The following is a 25,513-nucleotide window of genomic DNA, read 5'->3' on the forward strand; positions in this document are numbered from 1 at the left end:
AAAATTCAAACATTTTCACAGAACTGAAATTTTGTTTTCTGGCCAGCTCAGTCTATTTGTCTGTAATGTGAAAACTTTTGTATGCCACATCGGATTAATTCCAAAATTGCAGGGAAAATTCTATGCATCAATGACAGAAAGAACCCAATGATTTTGGTGAAAACTGGAAAAATGATAGGAGGGAAATGGGGGGCACACAGAGTCCCTTGCAACTAGTTAGCAGATCCAGGAGCTTCAAGCACCTTTGCAATTGTCTAAAATGGGCTGCATTAGCGACTTTTGGCATTCCATCTCAGCTCTGCCCATCCTCCCATCTGTGGGGGACCACACAGCACCTCTGGCAGAGAGAATAAGGGTATGGGAGGAAAGACAATATGGGGCACAAATAGCCCCAGGCATGTGGCAGAAGAGGGAATGTGGGGGTACACAAAGCTCCTGCCATGGCGAGGAAGAGGGAAATGGGGAAAAGGAGGGATGGGGAGACTGGGGACAGTGGTATGAGGGAGAAGAATATGTGTGTGGGTGGGAGTTGTAGACTGATAGTGGCATGGGAGATAATAGGGGAGGGAGGGAACACAAGTGAATTAAGTTAAATGTAACTGAGGCCACTTTACTGCTGAATGAGAGCATTAGCACATGAGTATAATGTACTCTAAATCAGTGGTTCTCAAAGCTGGTCTGCCGCTTGTTCAGGGAAAGACCCTAGCAGGCCGGGCTGGTTTGTTTACCTGCCGCGTCCGCAGGTTCGGCCGATCGCACATCCCTCGGCCTGCGCCACTTCCAGCAGCCCCCACTGGCCTGGAGCGGCAAACCGCGGCCAGTGGGAGCCGCAATCGGCCAAACCTGCGGACGCGGCAAGTAAACAAACCGGCCCAGCCCGCCAGGGCCTTTTCCTGAACAAGCGGCAGACCGGCTTTGAGAACCACTATTCTAAATAATGTACTTTAAATTCACACCTTGAGTTAATTTAGCGTAACCTTCCTGAGAGTCCCTGTGTAGCCATGCTTTTAGGAGTCTTAGGCCTGGTCTACACTTGGGGGTGGGGATCGATCTAAGTTATGCAACTTCGCTACGTGAATAACGTAGCTGAAGTCGACGTACTTAGACCTACTCACCGTGGTGTCTTCACTGCAGTGACTCAACCACTGCCGCTCCCCCGTCAACTCTGTCTGTGCCTCTCGTGGCAGTGGAGTACAGGAATCGACAGGAGAGCGCTCAGGGGTCGATTTATTGCGTCTAGTCTGGACGTGATAAATTGACCCCCACTGGATCGATTGCTGCCCGCCAATCTGGTGGGTAGTGTAGACATACCCTTACAGAGTCAGGCTCCAAGTTTCCTAAGGCTTTGGCTGCACCACTGTAGTGCTTCAGTGTAGACACTCACTATAGAGGCAGGAGGGCTTCTCCCATCGCTGTAGTTAAATCTACCTCCCCGAGAGCTGGTAACTAGTCAATGGAAGAATTCTTCCATCAACCTAGTGCTGTCTACATCAGGGGTTAGGTTGGCTTCACTACATTGCTCGGGGTGTGGATTTTTCACACCCTGAGCAACATAGCTAAGTCGACCTAACTTTTCAGTGCAGATCTGGCCTCTGGCTACTACACTATGGAGCTTATGTAGCTGTCAGCCAGCCCCCTGGTGTAGATGCGGCCTACACCACCTCCCTGAATGACAGTAACTATGCCGACTGAAGCATTCCATCAGGGGTGTGATTTTTCACACCCCGATTGATATAGGTGTGCCTGAATAAGTTTGAAGTGTAGACCAAACCTAAGTCACCTCTGAAAATGTTGTCCAGTGTCTGTATTCTCCTCTATGCTAACTAGAGGGTCATACATCTTGCTTCTTGTCAAGTATCAGGGGGTAGCCATGTTAGTCTGTATCCACAAAAACAACAAGGAGTCCAAATAAATCTGTTAGTCTTTAAGGTGACACCAGACTCCTTGTTCTTGCTGCTTGTGTAGGCCAAGTGCACTGCACCCACCAGGGGTTCTTTTCATTCTTCCATTCTCTCCACTCACACTCCCCACTTGCCACCCTCCCATTGCCTTCTATTCAGGGGCTCTCTACACATCTCCATGCCCTTCTTCATGCCAGGGGCTCTGTGTGCCCTCCAGTTTACCCCCTTCTAGTGAGTAAGATAAACTGAACTAATGCCACTTTTTTCTGAATGAGAGCATCCACAAGGGCTAATGCACTTTAACGATTCACTTTAAATTCACACCTTTAGTGAATTCAGCATAACTTTCTTAAGTGTCCCTGTGGAGACTTGCCCTAAGAGACTTTTGGAAATGGGAGTTAGCCTTCTAAGTGTATGCCTACACTATGGGAACTATCCTGGCATAGCGATGGCCCTGTAGCTATGCTAGCATAAACCCACAGCGTAGACGCAGCCTATAGAAACAGAAAGGGATGCTACCTCCCTGTATCATGGTAGCTAGGTCAATGAAGCATTCTTGCATTGATTTAGCTGTGTTGACACTGGGGTTTAGGTTGGTATAGCGACATTGGTCAGCAATGTGGATTTTTCACACCCTTGACCAATGTAGCTATGTTGACCTAAATTTTAAGTGTAGACCAGGCATAACTCATGTAGGCCTTTCTGTAAATTTTACCCCTGACACATTTGAATACATTGTAATACAACTTTTACAGTTTTAAAAATCTGGTTAAGTTCCTATTTCCTCCCTCCCTCTCAGAAGGAATCCTTTTTACCCATTATATTTATGCAGATAATATTGGCATGAATGTGGTCTCAACACTCAATATAAACCCAAGAGTACTTATTCTTAAACAGAACTAGCAGTCTATTTAACCTCAATCTTTATTATCACAGCTTCTGTGTAGTTTATGGGGCATGGTCTTAGCAGTGAGTAGTAATGATATCTTATGTATCAAAGCACAAGTATGACAAAATAGCAATAATAGTATGCTAGAATCCTTCCCCCATAAACAAAACAGTTCAAACACAGGCCATAATGCTAGCGTCTCCTACCCCAGAGCTGGGATCATAAGTAGGCTGTCAAAATATGGTCTTCCAGCTGGCAGAACAATGTACTATTGCTGACTTTAGTAGTGCATTTGAGGCTGAGCTTCTAGAAGGGGTCTTTTAAGTCCACAAGTGCTGCCTGGTTGGCTTAACGTTAGAAACTCACTAGATGTTTTCTGATGGGTCAGCAGAAGGTACTTGGAAAATTCTCTAAGTGTAGGGTTGGCATCACAGAGAAATACAGTACAAGTAACATTCTGGAAAATTGGCATGTTAAACTGAGCTATGATTTAGGACATTTAGAGCTGTGGGATACATCAATAAGGTATCAGGGTTTTCAACATAGGGGAGATATTTATTCTACAAGAATAGAGGTAAGGGCTAGGATCCTTGCTGATTTTTCTTGCAAGTGAGTTGGCTAAGCCCATTTAAGAGGATAAACTGACTTAACCCCAACCTTTAATGAGATATTTATATAGAGAGACCTACATGTAATTTTCATGTGTGTGTTTCTTGTTGTATCTGTAGAGGATAGTTTCTATGAAATCCTTGACCTCTCATATCAAATGAATTTCATCTTAATGTTTCAACTTGTAATTTCAAAAACAGATTTATAAATTGTTTCCAGATTTAAACTATTCAAAAGGTTCAAATCATTTGAGGTGCTGAGTCCCTTCAGCTTCCATTGAAGTCTTGGCATCTCACAACATGGAATCGAAATGATTCATTAGAATTATTTTGAAGATCAGTATTACAGTACTTGCATCACAGTAAGTACAAATATACTTCATCAGTAGGAGTAAACATACAATTGGAATACTTTCTATAGAATGGTTTTGTAAATATAGGAGTCTTGATTCATCACCGTGTTACTCTAGTGTTATGCCTCTGTCATTCCAGTGTGATTGTCTGGGGTCTTAAAGGGTCTTTCATGTTCGTAAGAAGTTCATTCCTAGGTACAACTGTTGTCTCTCCAGGGTTTTCATAAACCATAGTGATATTCCAGCAGAGTAATATTTAAATGTGAAAAGTTCCCTGTCCAAAGTGCCTGAGAGAGGGCAGCCTTTGTGAGAGGAAGCAGTGCTCACTAAGAATATAATTGTGGCGTACCCTAGCAGAGTTGGGAAAGGGAAGGGCGTGTTTTGAAAGGGGAATTATTTTCAATTGGGTTGCACTCGAGCAGGGCTCAGCAACCTTTCAGAAGTGGTGTGCCGAGTCTTCATTTATTCACTCTAATTTAAGGTTTCGCGTGCCAGTAATACATTTTAACGTTTTTAGAAGGTCTCTTTCTCTAAGTCTATAATATATAACTAAACTATTATTGTATGTAAAGTAAATAAGTTTTTTAAAATGTTTAAGAGCGTCATTTAAAATTAAATAAAAATGCATAACCCGCAGGGTGAGTGCCACTGAAAATCAGTTCGTGTGCCACTTTGGGCACACATGCCATAGGTTGCCTACCCCTACACTAGAGTAACTGGAGTATTTCTAAGTGAATCAGGCTCCAGAAATACATTCTAGATTTATAACATTGTAAGAAATTCTGTGTCCAAAGAAGTTTAAATATTTTTGATGAATTTATATTACATTCTGTTTTCAGTGTCGGCCAAACCAAGACCTCACAGTGATGAATATACCAAGAAGATCCCTCCTCCTAAGCCTAAACGAAATCCAAACACTCAGCTAAGCACATCTTTTGATGAAACGTACATCAAAAAGCACGGCCCCATGAAGACAACACTCACTAGGGATGCCTCTTTATCGCAAGTCAGCAGTCCTGCCCCAGACACAGAAGAAGAAGAGCCTGTTTATATTGAAATGGTTGGGAATATACTAAGAGACTTCAAGAAAGATGAGGATGACCAAAGTGAAGCAGTCTATGAGGAGATGAAATACCCTATATTTGATGATGTAGGCCAAGATTCAAAGTGTTCATGTGAATATGACCATCACAGTTGTTCTTCTCAGTGTGCTACTCCCACAGTGCCTGACCTAGAATTCACCAAGTCCTCAGTGCCATCTACTCCCAAGGGCTTGCTTTGTGATATCCCCCCACCATTTCCAAATCTACTTTCTCATAGACCTCCACTACTGGTGTTCCCGCCAGCACCAGTGCAGTGTTCCCCAAATTCTGATGAGTCTCCTTTAACTCCACTGGAAGTCACAAAGCTTCCTGTATTAGAAAATGTGTCTTACATCAAACAACAAGCTGGAGCTTCTCCATCTTCACTGCCACCTCATACACCGGGCCATCAAAAACTGGAGAAAGACCAGACAGTATCTCATGGAACTACTACTCCTGGGCACTCCTCCTCACCTCCTCATCCTTCTACCTTATACAGAACACAGTCTCCGCATGGCTACCCTAAAAGTCACTCTGCCTCACCCTCTCCTGTCAGTATGGGTAGGTCTCTTACCCCCTTAAGCCTCAAAAGACCTCCACCTTATGACTCTGTACATTCAGGAAGTCTCTCAAGAAGTTCTCCATCAGTGCCTCATTCTACAGCCAGAAACACGTTGCAAGAAGGGGGAAAGATGGTAAATGCCTCGGCCAATACCTACGGGTCATCATCACAGAGTGGTTCACGCTCTAGAACACCGACCAGTCCTTTAGAGGAACTAACCAGCCTCTTTACCTCAGGACGAAGTTTACTGAGGAAGTCGTCCAGTGGCAGAAGATCTAAAGAGCCTGCAGAGAGTAAGTTTTCAATACACTGTTTAACCGTCTCATCTACGTCATTATAACTCTTGTCATATTTTATTAAATCAGAACTGTGCAAATAACCACATAACTCAGCAACATGAATTATATATGTCTATTCCTTTCCAGAGGAAAGTTGATTACTGATGAAAACTGCTTCTATATTTCATGTTTTTATTTTATATATCAAGGTTTCAGAGCTATTTGTACTGTATTATGAAGGCTCGCAAAAGAGAACTGTAAGAGATTTAAGGCCCAATCCCTACAAGGTCTTAAAGGTCTCTGTTATGATGCTGAGTTCTGTCCAGTGCCATTGAAGTGCCCTGAACTCACATGGAATTCATACCTTATGGTCTCAGGCCCATAAATACTTAAATAATAATGTTAGAACATGATAAATATCCTAGTTGTTTTCAACAAAAGAATCCCACACCTTTGTTTCCTGGCTAACAGTCTCACACATAGCTCCCATTACCTTTGAGAATACTCCGCATCTTGCAGCATTCTGACCTTGAAACTACACAAGGTGTAACTCTAACTGAAGTTAGCAAGAGATGAACATCCATAAGGGTAAACTTGGCACAGATATTAGTATGTCCCCAAATCCTTCAAAGTCAGTGAAACCAAAAACAGTGTTTGACCCTAAGCTTTTATAGATGAGCAAAGTCAGTGAGCTTGATATGATTTCTCAGTTTATGACTTTGATATCTTGAAGCCCGAATAACTCAAATGCTTTTATATGAGAATAACTGATTTTGTAGCACTCTATTGTATGTTTGTACTAATAATATATTATACCTTTTTGGCAGAGATGTAACAAAAAAAGTGCCAAATTCTATGCTGGCTTTCATCCTGATAAGTGATGGTAGTTAGGATGTCTTCAGGCTACCAAAGTTTTATAGAGAGATTGGGCATTTTCTGAACTGATATATAATCTCTGTATCCTCTTGAAGTCAGCACTTGATTCTCCTTTCACTTACAGCAGTTTTACACCTCCCCTTGGGACCAATTCTCTTCTCATGTATATTAGTGTATATCAGGAGTAACTCCTTTGAAGCCTATGGATTTAAAACCGTGGCAGTGAGAAGGGAATTAGGCTCAGTAGGATACACAGAGTATAAGTCAGTGCAAAAATTAGCTTGATCCACCTACGATAGTTTGTCAGGCTGCAGACATAAATGCATTGTATGGAAGCTTAGTTCCATGATTCAGTAGTTTTGCCACAAATAATTACAGTAATAAAAATACAATAACACCAGATTTGTGTGTGGGATGGAAGCAAATTTGGGTCTAGAATGAGAAGGTTCTTGTAATAAGGGACAAATGTGAAGTATGTTACAACATTTAGGAATAATTAAAGTGAAGTGGTAGAGAAACAGTGGAGGAGTAAAACTGGCAATAAACATTATTGCTTGTTAATAAGCAAACAAAAATCCAGCACCATCCAGAGAATGAATAAATTCTAAGGTTCTTTCTTTGTCAGTGTGCATAAGAGAGCTGACCTTAGAACCCTGAGAAAGTCCCACAGTGAATGTGTCCGTTCCAGATGCTGAAATTTCAGGATCTCTTTATGCTGCCATTTCACTGAGGACCCCATAGGTGCTGGAACTAGGGGTGCGGGGGGGGGAGGGGGGGGGGGCAGTGGTGCTGCAGCACTCCCTAGTTTGAAGTGGTTTCCATTACGTACAGGGTTTACAGTTTGGTTCGATGGCTCTCAACACTCCCACTATACAAATTGTTCCAGCACCCCTGGATGACCCCCAAAAGAAGTTCTGTATATTCCACTTGACTGAAATTGACTGTAGACTATCAAGGGGCATTTCAGATATGAATTTAAAGCAGATCTTGCCCTCAAGATTTCCACAAGAAGCAGCTTTCTTATTGGCTTCCCTAGAAGCATTTTGTTTGCCCTTCCGAGGGGAGAAAAAGTGTTTGTTATTGGCCATTAGCAGTGAGAGAGAAGAGGAATTAGAGAAGCCAAATTTGGTTCCTTTAAGGACAAACCATCCATGTTATGTAGTGAAGCTAACAGCAAAAGACTTTGGAGTGCTGCTGTGTAGAGGAAGTAAACAGACTGTCAGTCTAATCCTGCTTTACTTCATCTGGTATTTACAGTATGATTTAATCTCCTGGGATTACCACAATAAACAAGAATCGGGTTTGTGTTCAAATATTATAGCAATAGAAATCACTTTAGGATGACTTGTAACCAAGTATGAGATGAGCATTATCTCTCGTGTAATTCTACCAAAAAAAAAAAAAGGAGATTCACAATAACACAATTAGAGTAAATTGTGGAGTTTGAACGTATAATCTGACCAAGCTTGTCACATTTTGTGGTGTATAATAACACACAGTGGAAGACAATGTAGACTGAACTTCTCTTCAGATGTATTTAAGAAATTTTACTCCTACAAATCATGCAGAAAGCCTGAGGCTGTCACACTATTTTGAATCAGGATATAATACTCTACATTTATTTGAACAAGAGAAGAGCGAATGCAATATATGGCAAACCAGCACAGACCCTTTTTTCTTTTTGCCAGTTTAATGTAATTTAGTCTGAACAAATTTCTGGAAACCTGATGGAAGTAGGAAAAAAAGAGAAAATTGTGTCCATCTTATGAAATAAGAGCTCAGAAACTAATGAATGTGTAGTTTGAAAAAATATATATATTTATTCTGGGCACATCTCAGGCAAGATTCTTATTGAAGCCTATGCAATTTGACCCTCTCTGACTTGTTTGAAGTACTCATTGCTAAATGTAAGTTTTAAAAATTGCATGATATAGGATTTTGGATTCAAATTGAGTGTAGTAGGAATGTACTGTAGCAATTATGGAGCAAAGTCGACTCAGTTACATGGTTGCCACTCCAGCTGACTTCTGTGGGAATTGTGCACACATAGCCAAAGGCAGAGTCTATTCAGTGGGCTTTTTCCGTGTTTTTTTGTAGTTCAGAGTATCTCTGGAGTAACTCTCTGTACTAACTCTATAGAGAGTTAGCGCACAGAAAGATGGGGTGTAAATCTAGAATGCTGTCATGTGCTGCACATTAACTAGCTATGTGGATGCTGCTATTGTGCAAGAAAAGGACCATAATGCACCAGCAGTAGGTCAAAGTGTACCTCAGAGCTTTTCATATCTGGTAGTAGGGGCAACACAAGCAGTTAGCGTTCAGCATGCTAGAGCAGTGTAGATTTACACACTATCTTGCTGTACACTACTAACTCTCAGCATTATTCTCATTAGTTACAATTTGACCATGCAGTTTTTTCACAAATAGACTTCCCATGAAAGACAATTTCAGGAAAGTTGCTGGCTCAGGGAACAATGTCTATTTGCACCCATTTAGATCCCTTTGCCATAGGTTTACCTCAAGTTTCATTTTATATCCATAATAATAATTATTTTTCTGGGTAAGATAAGAAATAGGTACAGATGGTCAAAAATTGGAATTTCTGTCCTGTGGGAAATTCTGATATTTTGACATTTTTTTTCATCCCAAATTGGATGAACAGAAATTTCAATTTGGAAATGTCGAAACGTTTCATTTCATTTCAAGTAGGCTCAACATTAAGCTGCGTCTGCCTGAAGTGCTGCAGGGCTGTAGTTTAGATGCCTCAGGTCCTCTTTGCTCTATGCTCTGGACTCCTCAGCTGAACGGCATCTCCATGATCCACTGCAGCAGTTCAGCCAAAGGAGAGGCTGCTGTGCATCATGGTAGTGTTGCCTCTGCAGAGGGAATGTGCAGAGGTGATCTTGATGAATTGTTGGGTTTTATTTTAGCTTTAGAGGAGGAAGGAACCTCCTTGGTAGGCATAAAAGTGCTCACAGAAAGTTGGCTGAGTGGTCCTGTAGTTGGCTGAAGTGGTCACTGCAGTGCTGATGAGCTCCTACTCTAATTAGCCTCCCAGGTCTCTTAGGGTATGTCCAAGCCCAGAGCTAGTAGAACTAGAGTTAGCAGACCCTGGGTTTGTTAACCTAGGGCTTGAGCGTCCACAGTCATTTGTAACCCCAGGTGAGGAATTGTTGAACACTAGGTCCAAACCTGGGGCTCCAGCATCTACACTGCATTATGCAGGCCCAAGTTCAAACATCCATATTCTGGACTTTCTAATGCACTTCCAAAATGTGGCCGCTCTAGCGCTTTGTTCATGGTGCAGTGTGGGAAAACTTGACTGTCCATCAAAGCTGTCTGTCCAGAGGACAAAGAAAGTCATCCCAAGGGACTGTGGGATACTTCCGACAGAGGGTAGGTCTACACTTACTTCCTGGTTCGGCAGCAAGCAATCGATCTTCTGGGATCGATTTATCACGTCTTGTCTAGACGCGATAAATCGATCCCGGATCGATCCCGGAAGTGCTCGCTGTCGATGCCGGTACTCCAGCTCGGCGAGAGGAGTATGCGGCATTGATGGGGGAGCCTGCCTGCTGCGTCTGGACCCGCGGTAAGTTCGGACTAAGGTACTTCGAATTCAGCTACGTTATTAACGTAGCTGAATTTGCGTACCTTAGTCCGAAGTGGGGGGTTAGTGTGGACCAGGCCTGACTCGCAGAGCATGTGTCCAGTGGGGCTGCAGCTACACTGCAAAACAATAGTGCTTGAATCCTGGGTCCCAGCTAGACTCAGGCTTGGACCATCCACTCCCATGGAGTCCTGGGACCCTGCATCTGAGCCCTGGGTTAGTGCAATTTGTATGGGGGGGGGCTAGGCTTGAGCCTGAGTTTGAACCCTGAGCTTACAGTGCAGTGGGTACACACCCTAAGAGTGTAGCTTAGCATTTCTCAAAGTTCTCAGTGAAAGGTGTTCATCCCTTTATTACCATACACATCTACCTCCATCCCTGAAAAAACCCAAATGTCAAAAGTACCGTGTGTGTGTGTGTGTGTGTGTGTGCATGTATAAAAACATTTAAAAATCATGAAAATCTTGGCAGGAATAAGAAAAATATATTTAGCAATATGATTCAAAATGGTTTCAAAATAGTGTCAAAACTAGTTTGAGAAATAGAGAAGTCTGCATAAATGGTGGATTTTACTACAGAAAATCTATAGTATGTGTATTATATAAAGCTTTTCTAAAACTGTAGTACTTTAATTTTTTAAAAAAGATATTTGAAATCTTTGAATAGTTCCTTTGGCCACCTTTAAATCTAACTGCTAAAGCCTTCACATTTTATTCAGGTCTTCAGTTTAAATTACTGTAAAATCTCTGATTTGAGATTATAATTTTTATTCCTTATTTTATGACAAATATATTTGTATATAATCTAATATTTATATATTTAAAACTAAACTGTACACACCTATCAGGTATTTATAGCAATTTAAGATACCCTTGATTTATTTAAAGGTTTAGAAATAAGTTACTTAAGGGATAAATTTAGTTAGCTAAAGGGTAACTTTTTAAATTATGGGTGGGATTTTCAAAATTTCTAAAGAGATTTGGATGCTCAGTTTCGATTCATTTTAAGAGCAAAACATAACCCAGTGGAGTTGTCTGCTTATAGCAGGAATAGATTTGACCATTCATTGAGATTTTTATGTTAGTAGCTACAGTGTGGCCAAAATTTTCAAATTTGGGTACCTAAAGAGAGGGTTCTAAAGCTATAATTAGGCACCTCATTAGGTGTGATGAATTTGAAAACTGCTGAGCACTCAAATATTCCACTGAAACCAACTGGAGCTCCAGTTGTTCAGCACCTTTTAAAATCATTTTAGAGTTTTTATTTATATACCTCAACAGGGAGTCTAAGTGTAGACAGCTAGGTTTAAATATTTTGGCCTGTATGTATCTGCTATTTGCTTGGACTGAATTCTGCAGTCATCCTGCATGCATAACACTCCATTCAATCCATGTATCTGGAAGGGCTACAGAATCAGGTTGGTATCTACCCATATAAGAAAACTGTAGGAATTATGTTAACCTAAGGTGAAAAATAATTTATGTTCCCAAATCTCTGTGCCTGAAACGGACCTCAATTATACATCTGAAGAAGTACAATAGCAATAGAAAGTCTGCTAAACAGGGCCGGCTCCAGGCACCAGCCTGGCAAGCAGGTGCTTGGGGCGGCTGCTCTAGAGAGGGGCGGCACGTCCAGGTATTCCGCGGCAGTTCGGAGGACGGTCCCTCACTCCTGCTGGGAGCAAAGGATGTCCCGCCGAATTGCCGCTGCAGATCGCGATCGCGGCTTTTTTTTTTTTTTTTTTGGCTGATTGGGGCGACCAAAACCCTGGAGCCGGCCCTGCTGCTAAAACCCCCCTTTCAGGCTAAAACTCCAAATTCAGAAGGCCTGTGAATTGGAACTTAACCATGTTTTGGGAAAGTGAGCGATCTGGACAAGTGCAGATTTGAATGGAGTACAAACCCACATTCATTAGGGCAAAATTCTCACCTTGATCCACCAGACATACAAACTCTGATATCCTGCCCTTTCTATCTACGGGGAATCTAATGACTATGGTAGGAGTTTACAACACTTAGCTCGGACTGCCATACGGACCTAACAAGAGAATTTTGCATGTAGCTTGGTCTGATTAATTTCTGTAAACTTCCTTTTCCCATATGCTCTTCTGTCCGACAGGAATCCAAATCCATAGCTCCTTGGAAAGTGCTCGGATGAAAATTTCAGCTTTCTCTCTATCACTTTGTGAACTAATTCCTTGGCATATAGCAGATTTGAAATCTTCGTGGGTGGATAACTGCAGCTTGGAATCTGAATAAGTTCATTTTTAAGGTGGTTAGCCATCCCCCACCCCCCTCCATATACGTTATTTGAAAGATTACAATGAAATTATAATCCACAATTCAGTAGACACCAAGAAGGATCAGAAAATTTGAATAATTATCTAAATCTTCAGATGCTTAACTAAACCTTCTGAAAATAGTACATCACACATTTCCTCCCTGCCTGTCACAACTGTACCGTGAAATATTCCATAGAGCAGAAGCCACAGACTCTGCAAGACCTTGTGGAGAGGGTGGCATTACAACTATTGTTCATTGCATACAAGAATCTTACAATATGTGCAGAAATTCACAAACACACGAGTCTTTTTAGCAGTCACTACTATAAACTACAACAAAGTTCCCATTAACTTGAAAACATGCATATAACAGGAAGCTCTTATAAATTTACAGTAGGAAAGAAGACCATTAATAAATGGAAATAAATAATATGCAAATAGAAATTGCTGACCCTCATTGTGGCTTTCAGTAGCATTTCACCCAGCTAAATCAAATGGGCTGAAATGAATGAGTTGGAAAAGAACATTATAGATACAACTGTATTGTAGTTTTAACTAGCGTCGTGTGTGTGCGTGTGCGGCTCACTTTGATTCTACGTTATCATCATGGTTGGCCACATATCTACATGATAGAAAAGACAGAGGTACACAGAAAACAGCATGAGAAAATCTGAAGGCTGTTCATTTCTCTAATTCAGTCTGCATTAAGGATGTGGATAAGACAGATAGTGCATATGCTCTGGGCAAACTGAGTGACTCAGTCAACATAACTGGATACAGTGGTCATGCTTAAATTCTTGCCAATTGCATTAGATAACTGAGTAACCCAGGATAACCAAATAATGTTGCTGATTTTTGCAGCACTTCCCTCTAATTCCTGATGGTATATAATACTATATATTATAGGGATGTGTATATATATATATACATATATATAGTATATAATACTATATATTATAGGGATGCCGCCAATTTTTAGGTAACATTAGCAAGTTATCAGAACTGGCAAGGTTAATTACTAAACTTTGAGTATGAGTACTTAATTCTCCCTACCCCACTTTCCTTAATGCTTATGTTTATTTTCATTTGCTCTTTTCTCCCCACCCTTGTATTCAATTCCTTAGACATGCCTTTGCTGCCTTGTCTGTTGGTAAGCAAAGGACACACTTTAGAAAGAGCACAGCACCTGCCATCAGACCCAGATTTTCAAAAGTCTCCAGCTACCAGTTAGGCACCAGAATCACATGGCCAGCTTTTCAGAACAACTTCAGTATGTTGGGTACTGAACTTTCCCCAAAATCTGGCCACCAGTGTCACAGTGGGAGTTGCTGGGTGCTGAGGGCCTAGATGGGGCCTAGATGGAAGCTGGACTCTTTTGAAAATCTGGCCCTGAGGTGATAGACTTCTTAGTACTACCACTGAATTACCTCCGTTTTGCCCTAATGTAACTCCATTCACTTCCATGAAAGGAATTAAATGGAAGGAAAAATAACAAAATGGCAGGACGGGAAAGAAAAAAAAGAGGAAAGCTTGTATTTCAGCTGCTTATATATTTATAAACAAATATGGGGGAGCCTTCAGTGGAGCTTGAGAGGAGCAGAAAAATTACTGGTTTATTATTTAAATGAAAGAATATCTTTGTTATACAGAGACTTAAAATAGAAAACACATATTTTGAAATGACACAATAGTTTTGTTAATTGAGACCATGACATTGTCTCCTCTTCTAATTCAGCAATTTAGGCTCATGAAAAAATCAGATTCTCTTGGGACTGCTACAGTATATAGAATCATTGAAGAAGATGTAATTTCATAAATAATTACTCAGATTTTTTTTTAAACAGCTGCTGCTTCTGACTGATGTGTATGGATTTATTTATTCCATTTGTTTGTTCCTCAGCTGCTTGACCTCTAAGTACAGTTTCTGGTTAGCAACTCTATCAACATTTCTTTTTAGGAATAAAAAACCCAACTCTTAAAAATCTATAGTTAAAAAAGAAATTGAATAAAGTCTGTCTTCACTTTTTTGGCCGAGGTTTCACAAGGTTGAAATAGGCTTTATTTTTTTGTTTATTACATGTACAAGTAGGATATGGGTTTTCTTGGCCATGTTAAACAAGTTTAAAGAAATAGCTCTTTTAAAAATAAATTAAATTACAGGCACCTATTCTGCCCTGTATTCAATAGATGCCACTGATAAGCAAATCAACACTTGCTTCATTTGAAGACCTCTAGTTTAATTATTTGCTCCAAGTTTTGAGTGCCACTCATTTATCTGCACAGAACTTTCTAAGCCACAAAAAATTACGTCTGTGAAAATTAGACCTCTAGGGCCAAATCCTCAGTTGTAATCTAGCATATCTCAGTTGAAATCAATGGAGCAGTGTCAATTTACACCAACTGTGCATCTGGCTATTAGACACAAATCTGACATTTGTAATTACAAAAGCCCATATTCAAAATTGTACAGTCATCTAGCAAAACTGGCAATACATTATAAATTGAGAGTTTATTGCTGCTTTTTCTAAATATCTAAACTGCAGAATGCACAACAGATTGGTGTGCTCCTAGAAATAATAAAAATAGAAGTAAAAACATTTAACCTTGTGCTGTTTTCCAGAAATCCAAACATGCATTTCTTTCAGTCAAATTGCATAAATACAATCTGTTGAAATTTATCTGTGAGTCCTTTAGAGAGGAGATATAAATATATGGTACCCATATATTCGTCAGTGAAAATAATAATGAAGTAATAACTAGCATTTTAAACCAAAACTAACCAAAACTAGCCAAAATTGATCACTTTGGCAAAGCAGGTCTGTCTGCTGAACACCTAGGCAGAGTAGGTGTGTCTATGCAAATAGGGTCTGCTCCTGAAGTCTTTTCCCCCAGTGCATGATTAGATGTCAAGGGAGAGCTCATTCAGACCATGCTTACATACACATGTGCACGCTAGCTCTCATCAAGCTAGTACAAGTATAAGTAGTAGTGTAGCCATGATAGCAGGGTTGTGACGGCAGAGGCACGGATGAGCCATGCTCAGTCCATACCCACCATTTTGAGGAGGGTTTGTATTTGGCACAACTCAGCGATGCCTCTTCTGTCACTCCCTGTGCTACCACAGCTATGCTACTATTTATACTCATGCCAGTTCTCAGCGTGAGTATGGGTACTAGAGCAGGAGAATCATGCCCCTAGCTCATAGTGTAGATGCAGCCTGTCTCTTTCAGAGTCTGACCTTCCTTTGTACCTTCCTCTGGGTACGTGACAGTACGGGCAGTTCGTCTGGCAGCCATCAGCTAATCAGGGAATCTTCCCCTCTGAGAGTAATGTGTTCCTTTTAGGACTTCACAACTGTGCCTATACACAAAACTGTGGGTACTTTGAGTACTCAAAATTAGCTTGTTTAAAACAAATTGTAGTGAAGAGAGGTCAAAAAATGCAGCAATTGTACATTATAGAAAGTAGAATGATGATTTTTGTATTTCCAAAGGCAACCGAGCTGAAACAATTTCCCCAATTTTACCATAAGCAAAAATTAATTTGGCTAGCAAAAGTCTGCTTTCCATTTTCAAAATTAGAATGTGTACATCAGAGCTGCAGAAGGTTATCGTTAAAAAAAGACCTTTCCAACCCTTGCTCATGATCTGAATGCTACTCCCAGGATCTCCTGAGCCACTGTCACTGCTTCTTGACAAGAGACAGAGGTTAATTAAATGCATTATCTGGATTTCTTACAGTAAAACAAGGTAACTGTAGAATCTGTGTTATCATAAGAGAGAAGATGGTGGGGGCTGGGTATGGCAGTGAAAAGAACAAAGAAAAGAAATAAGTTCCTTCCTTAAGTTCTGAAATCCTTGCAACACTTGTAGCTACTATTGCCCTTCTTAATGTTTCTTAAAATGTCTTTTCCATACTGATTTACATAATAAAGAATAACAATTTCTTGGCTTGACTAAGTTGCTTATACATCAGCTTTGAAGTATCTCAACTTTCTAGAACTTCTGGTTTGAGTCCCAGCAGGGTGAACTCAGTCCTTATGCGCAGTCATTAAAGGATTGCGCCAAAGGCCAGTGAAGTCAGTGGAAAGACTCCCACTTCAGTGGGTTTTGGATTAGGCCTAAATTTTGGCAATGGAGTAAAAGGGCTTTACTTCTTGTGTGAAACATTTGTTCCATACAAAAAGCCTCTCTGACTCAGCATACTTGTATAATCGGACTATAGATACTAATATGGGGGATAGGGAGAATTAGTAAAGGTGACTAGCTGGAACATTCCACATAACTTTTGGCCCATTGTGTTCCCTTACCTACTCACAATCTCTCCATAAAAAAACCTGCCAGGAACATCTTATCTCAACACAACCAATGACATGGGCCAATCATGGATGGGCAAACCTCAAATGTTCAGAGATATTTTAATTGGTTTATCCAGCTCACCTTGAGCTGGATATTGAGCTGGAAAACTTGTGGGATTTTCAGAACTTCCTGGGTTCAGCTGAGGCTGGAAATAGAAATACAGGAACACACAGAAATAATTATTATTATTACTATAATAAACAAGAAAGGGTCAAGTTCAACTGGGCTTTAATTTTGTACAAAGGGCCAAGTTTCGTTTAGTAATGAGTGGATTCATCCATCCATAATAATTATTTGGTACAAAAATTAATATGCAATTAATATCTAATCATGCATTAAGTGGGAATAGGAGAGTTATTGATCATCTAACCTCAGCTAAAAGAAAAAAAAAGCCTCATTGTTTGAACGAGACGGACATGGGTAAACCTTATTCTGATGTGTGATTTACATCCATAATTTAAAAAAAAACAACTTGTTTTGGAAATGTGAATCTACTGTAGCACTGAAATGTATTAACCCAAGATAAAGGGACATAAGAAAGGCAGCATGGTGTAGGCGTTAGTTTGTGACCGAGAGTCATTAAATATAGGTGTTATTCTTTGGTCTGCAATTGACTTGGACATGACCCCACAAACATTTACACATTGCCTAAAATTAAGCACATATGTTAGGCCTGGAAGGATCAGGACGCAAATTGGTGGCAGAGTCAAGAATAAGTCCCAGATTTCCTTACTCCTTAGTCATGTGCTTCAACCACTGAACTGTGGTATAAGGAACAAAATACAAACAGAACATTTCTGTTAGTAATGAAAAGGAGGCACTCTCATTGGTTGAAAAATTAAACCATCAAACAAAAATTAGCATTAATAAACATGTTATACTCAGAGCTGTTAGAAAAATGGCAATTATTTTCCAGAAAAAATTTTGAATAAAATCAAACAATGTTAGTTTCGGTTGAAAATTTTCATAGACTTTTTCATTGATCATCTAAATTAAATTTTTTAAAAAAGTGTTCAGATTTTATTTGATTGAAATCAAAATTTAAAATGTCTTTTTTTCATATATTTGATATTTATTCACCTCTTCTCTTTCCACCGGTAAAGTGGGGGAAGAGGAGGGAAAAGAAAGAGGAAAAAAAGGAAAAAATATACAGAAACATGAGTTTGAATTTCATCATAAACAAAATGTTTAATTAATAATTAATGAAAATAAAAATGTTGTTTTGACAAAAAAAAGGAAAATTTCAACAGTAAAATATTCATGTAAAATGTTGGTATAGTTCAAACAGTTCTATTTTGTTGAAAAACTATTCAACTAAAAATGTTCAACAGCTCCATTACTTTCCATCAAAAGAGACTACATTTGCAAGTGAGGCTATAAACTTGTACTCATGAAGCCTGTGCACTCACCTTTTTGTTAAAGTGACCCTATAATTCATCTTTACCAAGTCAGCACCACTTTCTCTTGTGCTGTCTCAGTGTCCCAGGATATCTGAAATGTCCTGCCTTTTCGCTCCATCAGTCAAAACATTTTCAGCTGTTTTTGAGGGGAGATTTTTTTTAAATTAACGTAGAAAATGTTTGTTCAAGACTTATTATTTCATTGATTGGAACGGACCCTGTGCTTACCAGGAATCAGTCCAACGGTGATGAACAGTGTTTGGAGCAAAAGGAATAGTTGAATGAGCGTAGACACTAACCAAGTTCTTTTATTCAAAGTGAATGTTAATACCAATTGTTCATTCAAACAGCAAGATGATGGAAGAAATCCTCCACTCTGAGGCTGTAGGAACACAGTTATTACCAGACTGGATTGTACCTGTGGTCCAGTATCCTCTCTATGACTGGGGCCATTACGAGATGCTTCAGAGGAAGGAAACCTTGCAGTAGCCACTGGAAGAATCATCTGCCCTCCACATTAGGTCTCAAATAGTTAGAGGCTCACTTAAGTCCTGAAGTATGTGGTTTGATATTCCTAAGTGGCAAAACATTCTCTGAGCCCCAAAATATCATATGCATCTATGATAACATCTCACAACCAATCATTCATTTTCAGAACAGTATAAACCACAATATATTCACAGTAATTTCCAGCAGTTCTTTCTCACAGTAGAATATGCATTATGTTTAGCCCCAACAGCACCACCCATTGTTGAGTTCACAACTCTTATTATTTATATTGTTACAGTGTCAAGAGACCAAGCTCTACTTTCTTATGCTAGTTTACTATAAGAGTCATACAGTTTAAGGCCAGAAGAGACGACCAGATCATCAATAGACAAAAGAAGACACTGTCCCTACCCCAAAGTGTTTACATGCTAACACCCCAGTCCTGAAAAGACAAATGTGCTCCACTTGATTTCAGTAGGACTACTCATGCTAGCAAAGTTAAACACATGCAGGATGGGGTCCAAAAAAGATAAGCCAGAGAAATGATGATAAAAATAGACAGACAATAAACAAGAAAAATGTTTAATGAGGTTAGCTGCATGTCTTACTTGTTAGGTCTTTACATTTGTTAGTTGTAGTTTATGTTAAATTTTAAACCTTGTCTTTGCTATTATTTATTGTAACCCATGTCTTTTTAAATTTCTGTGGGCCAGATTTGATACACTTATTTCCACCGAAGTGTATCTTACTCCACAAATAGTCCCACTAAAGTAACTGGCACTACTTTGAAGCTATTGCAGTTATGAAATAAGGTGCTTACCCAATAGGAGCCAAGCTGTCAGAACCTGGCCCTATTTTTCAATTTTGAAAGCCATTACCTATTTTTTTAAATGTACAGCTACCCCGATATAACGCTGTCCTCGGGAGCCAAAAAAATCTTACCACGTTATAGGTGAAACCGCATTATATCGAACTTGCTTTGATCCGCCGGAGTGTGCGCCCCCCCCCCCCCCCCGCACTGCTTTACCGCGTTTTATCAGAATTTGAGTTACATCGGGTCGCGTTATATCGGGGTAGAGGTGTATCTATTTTTCTACTTTTGAAAAATGTTACCTGTCTATTTTCTGACTATTTCTATTATTGTCCTTCTCTGTTTTCTATTTTTATGTTTCAGCTTTAATTCTTCCCTAATTTCTATTTTTGAATTACCTTCTAATTTTGATATGTATAAATTCGCCCCTGCCTGGAGCTCTAAACGACTCACCCCACCCCAGTGCCCTCCTTTACTCTCCTACATCCCCCCCCCAGAATTCCCCACTTGTGGCCTTGAGACCTAGCTACAGAAAATCAGCCAAACAACAGGTAGCCTCCAAGTCTAAGCTTCCAAGGTCTCTCTGCCCCTTCCCTATTCCATCTGCTAGCAGGCAGAGTACATATCCACTGTATTTAGATGTGAGTAAAAACTCACATTCCAGAAGCAGAGCCAGAATTTGAACAGTGGCAGAGTCAGGGGTGTCCATGGGTCACAGGTGGTACCACCATCAGTTATATTTATTGGCTTAAAAAAGCACCACACATACACCTAAAGGCTGCTGGGGTGACGGTGGGGGGGTGCCTCCCTATTAGCTCTGCTACGCTCCATTCCATGGACGCATGTGTTGAATTAATATTTAGATGCATTTCAGTCTTGTCTCCTCGTTTCTGAGACTCTTTTTCAGGCACTCTATTGATTTTGCATGGAACTAGGTCAGAACTGCTTTGAATTGAGCTGCTCCAATTCTCACTTAACTGTAAGAAATGAGTATTAAAAATTGATATGAAAAGCAAACTTCTGCTTAATTAGCAACCAGATAAAGACAGACTAGACAAGCCACAAGCTTAATAAAGATCAGAAAAAAAGGCTTTCATTGGCAGTGTAATATATTCATAATTGTTTGTTATAAATATAATTTTTAAAGCATTGAATCTTTCCTTTTGCAGTATTTATACCCTGTTTATTTTCTTTGCAGTGTTTTTGAATACATATTTGTACATGATGGTCTGCACAGATCAGACAAATAAGTGCACATCAAGAAGTATGTATAATACTTTGACATTATAAAGAAGCATTCATTCCAAGATTTTTAAGTACTTTATAAAGCTGAGTAAAATTTTATCCCCAATTTACAGATAAATAAATTGAAGCACAAAGGTTAGAGGTAGGATTTTCAAAAGGGCTTGACATTGGCCTAACTCTACTTTCTCTGGAGTCAGTAGTAAAGCTCCCCTTGACTTCAATGGGAGGAAAGTAAAGCCAATTTTAAGTGCTTTTAAAATTCATCTCCAAGTGATTTACCAGGTTTCCACATCAACATCCCAATCTTGCAAAGACTTATGCACACATGTTTCTTTAGGTACCGTGAGTAGAAAAATTTATTCCCCAGAATAACAGAATTCTATGCTTTAAATGATTTTTTTAAATTTTAGATTTATAAAAGACAGAAAAAAGAATGAATAAAACATGGATTATTACTTTATACATTACAGATTACAGAGAGAAGGTTAGCAGAGAAGCCCTCATTTGCAGTTCCTTCACACTATTGCTTGTTTGCCTCCTTAAAAATGATTCTGCTGTTTGTCAGTTAACATTACAATAATAAGCCATCATGACCTAGAATTAATATGTGCTTAAGCAGCTTGTGGCAGGCTGGCCACATAGAGTATATTTGTTGCAATGATAGTTTTTTAGGTAAAACGTTTTCCCTAGCTCCGATTGTCAAATTAGTTTGGTCTAAACTATGGCTGATTAGCTGGGTTTCTCAGGTTGTTTAAAGCTTCAGAACCACAAATCACATCAAAACCATGCACCCATTAAGAGATCTTTTATAATGTTCAAACCATATATGTCAATTATTTAGAAAGTGTGTACTGCCTAAGAGATTTTAGCTGCCATCTTTCTCATCAAATGAAAAGGCCTGGGATTTAGGTGAAATAAATGTGGAAAGTGCACATCTCTTAATATTGAAATACAAGTGCTTCAAGCATTTGAACTCCTTTATGGGACTCTTACTGAAGGAGTCTCCATAAATATTTAAAGCAACAAATGATTTCTTGAAATTTACATTTTATGTGCTATTTTGGGTTAAAAATTATAGACCAATAAAGACATTTTCCATAATGATGTTCAGTTTTCAAAATTCAGCATTTGACTGTGAAAAGATTTAGCTTCAGACATATGTGATTCAAAGAACTCATTAACACAGAGCTTTTATTGCTCTTGCTAACTCCAGCCATCTGAATAAGATAATAAGAACATAGTATATCTTAAATCCAATTTGCATTATTGTGTCTTTTAAACAATAAGTGATGAGCCCTCTAGTATGTTACCTACCTCAATATGGGTACACTGAGCACTGACGTCCTTCCACAGCTTTTGTGCAGGATTGCACAACTATTTCTTTAAGTCTTGGCTTGTCCCAACTACAATTATCAAACACCCATAAAAACATGTGTTATTCCTTAGATAAAATAATAAGGTGATCTCAATATGGGTGCACCATGACTCCACATGCGTGCCGCTTTCTGCTCACACAGTATACATTGCAGGATCAGTGCCTGAGGCATTTATATAAAACAATGAGCAAGTTTTTAACTAGTGAAAGGGCCACTGAGCTGTGGTCCATGGAGTTCCATTTGCAGTAGCTTAGAGTAGCTTAGAGTAGTGTAGAATGGTAGATGGCATGAGACAGCCCAGATAACTGTAGAGCTTGTCATAGTGACCACAGAATGGTTCCAGTTATGTTCTATGGCCTGGGAGGGGAGCATTCTGCCCCTCTCAAGTCTTCATTGGGCCAACGAAAATAAGTTATTCTTCAGATGCAACAGGAAGTATTATGGTGAATTTACAAAAACATGGGATTTGAGGGAATAATATATATATCCATTATAATCCTGTATGTTTATAAATCAGAATATGACATAAGAATGCCTTTGGTCTTAAATTTGAAGTAAATATATATATTAATAATATATTAGTAAATATATTAGTAAAATTTTGAAGCTGAAATTATACCCTCTTGTCATTTAAGTAAAGTAGGACCATCTTCGAGATGAGGTGACTGAAAATTAATTTTGCCATATACTTTATTGTTCTTGACATATTACAAAATCAGGTAAAATCAAATATTCCAGAAGGCCTTGGAAAATATCAGCATATGGTTTTTCTGACAGTGCGTCAGTGTTACTGATAAGTATCATCCAATAATAATGTTTTGGGCCCTATAATGGGCTGCATGAGATTATAGTCTGATCCACTCTGCTTTTCATTTTTAGGATTTATTAGTTTTTAGATAACCTCCGAGCTGAAGCTCCCCAGGAAAGGATAGGGGAGTGGAAATATATGAAATCTAGGCTGACAAGTGAAAACTGATTTTCTACAAAATCTTAAGAAATAAACTGAGACCAGATCTTCAATGGGGGTAAATTGACATAGCTCCACCAATTCCACAGCAGCTATACTGATACGGTTCTATTTTTCTACTTGTAGTATTCCAAATACTGTATATAAAACACTTTTCCTTAGTGCTGACCAACAAAGACTAACTAATGCAGATCAACTTTAGGGCTGCTCAACCCTAAGACATTCCAGGGCAGATTTTAGCTGGTGTAAACTATTATAGCTTCTACTGAAGTGAATGACAGTTTATGCTGTCTCTCCAAATTAACAGGAAGAGCCTGACTCTGAAAATACTGACAGGTTTCAGAGTAGCAGCCGTGTTAGTCTGTATCCGCAAAAACAAGAACAGGAGTACTTGTGGCACCTTAGAGACTAACAAATTTATTAGAGCATAAGCTTTCGTGGACTACAGCCCACTTCTTCGGATGCATATAGAATGGAACATATATTGAGGAGATATATATACACACATACAGAGAGCATAAACAGGTGGGAGTTTGAGAGGCCAATTAATTAAGAGAAAAAAAACTTTTGAAGTGATAATCAAGCTAGCCCAGTACAGACAGTTAAGAAGTGTGAGAATACTTACAAGGGGAGATAGATTCAATGTTTGTAATGGCTCAGCCATTCCCAGTCCTTATTCAATCCTGAGTTGATTGTGTCTAGTTTGCATATCAATTCTAGCTCAGCAGTCTCTCGTTGGAGTCTGTTTTTGAAGTTCTTCTGTTGTAATATAGCCACTTGCAGGTCTGTCACTGAATGACCAGACAGGTTAAAGTGTTCTCCCACTGGTTTTTGAGTATTTTGATTCCTGATGTCAGATTTGTGTCCATTAATTCTTTTGCGTAGAGACTGTCCGGTTTGGCCAATGTACATGGCAGAGGGGCATTGCTGGCACATGATGGCATATATCACATTGGTAGATGTGCAGGTGAACGAGCCCCTGATGGTATGGCTGATGTGATTAGGTCCTATGATGATGTCACTTGAATAGATATGTGGACGGAGTTGGCATCGGGGTTTGTTACAAGGATAGGTTCCTGGGTTAGTGGTTTTGTTCAGTGATGTGTGGTTGCTGGTGAGTATTTGCTTTAGGTTGGGGGGTTGTCTGTAAGCGAGGACAGGTCTGTCTCCCAAGATCTGTGAGAGTAAAGGATCATCTTTCGGGATAGGTTGTAGATCTCTGATGATGCGCTGGAGAGGTTTTAGTTGGGGGCTGAAGGTGACAGCTAGTGGTGTTCTGTTATTTTCTTTGTTGGGCCTGTCTTGTAGGAGGTGACTTCTGGGTACTCTGTTTTTTCACTTCAGCAGGTGGGTATTGTAGTTTTAAGAATGCTTGATTGACAGATTGACAGAGCCAGACGAGTACCCAGAAGTCACCTCCTACAAGACAGGCCCAACAAAGAAAATAACAAAACACCACTAGCTGTCACCTTCAGCCCCCAACTAAAACCTCTCCAGCGCATCATCAGAGATCTACAACCTATCCCGAAAGATGATCCTTTACTCTCACAGATCTTGGAGAGACAGACCTGTCCTCGCTTACAGACAACCCCCCAACCTAAAGCAAATACTCACCAGCAACCACACATCACTGAACAAAACCACTAACCCAGGAACCTATCCTTGTAACAAACCCCGATGCCAACTCTGTCCACATATCTATTCAAGTGACATCATCATAGGACCTAATCACATCAGCCATACCATCAGGGGCTCGTTCACCTGCACATCTACCAATGTGATATATGCCATCATGTGCCAGCAATGCCCCTCTGCCATGTACATTGGCCAAACTGGACAGTCTCTACGCAAAAGAATTAATGGACACAAATCTGACATCAGGAATCAAAATACTCAAAAACCAGTGGGAGAACACTTTAACCTGTCTGGTCATTCAGTGACAGACCTGCAAGTGGCTATATTACAACAGAAGAACTTCAAAAACAGACTCCAACGAGAGACTGCTGAGCTAGAATTGATATGCAAACTAGACACAATCAACTCCGGTTTGAATAAGGACTGGGAATGGCTGAGCCATTACAAACATTGAATCTATCTCCCCTTGTAAGTATTCTCACACTTCTTAACTGTCTGTACTGGGCTAGCTTGATTATCACTTCAAAAGTTTTTTTTCTCTTAATTAATTGGCCTCTCAAACTCCCACCTGTTTATGCTCTCTGTATGTGTGTATATATATCTCCTCAATATATGTTCCATTCTATATGCATCCGAAGAAGTGGGCTGTAGTCCACGAAAGCTTATGCTCTAATAAATTTGTTAGTCTCTAAGGTGCCACAAGTACTCCTGTTCTTCTTTTTTCTGAAAATACTGCTATCTATAATGTTTATGACCAGAGGTGGTGCCACTGAAGCAAGTGATTTCACTAAG

At 39.7% G+C, this 25,513-nt stretch overlaps 1 protein-coding gene across 1 annotated transcript in view; it reads left to right on the forward strand.

Annotated features, from left to right (window-relative positions):
* The window catches only part of NYAP2 (neuronal tyrosine-phosphorylated phosphoinositide-3-kinase adaptor 2), a 185,254-nt gene that overhangs the window by 104,569 nt on the left and 55,172 nt on the right, over positions 1-25,513 (forward strand). Inside the window, exon 4 of the mRNA XM_034782220.1 lies at positions 4,591-5,688. Coding sequence (XP_034638111.1) covers positions 4,591-5,688 — 1,098 coding nt within the window. The remainder of the gene's footprint in view (positions 1-4,590; positions 5,689-25,513) is intronic.

Source organism: Trachemys scripta, chromosome 9 (genome assembly GCF_013100865.1).
Source record: "Trachemys scripta elegans isolate TJP31775 chromosome 9, CAS_Tse_1.0, whole genome shotgun sequence".
Classification (NCBI taxonomy): Eukaryota; Metazoa; Chordata; order Testudines; family Emydidae; genus Trachemys; species Trachemys scripta.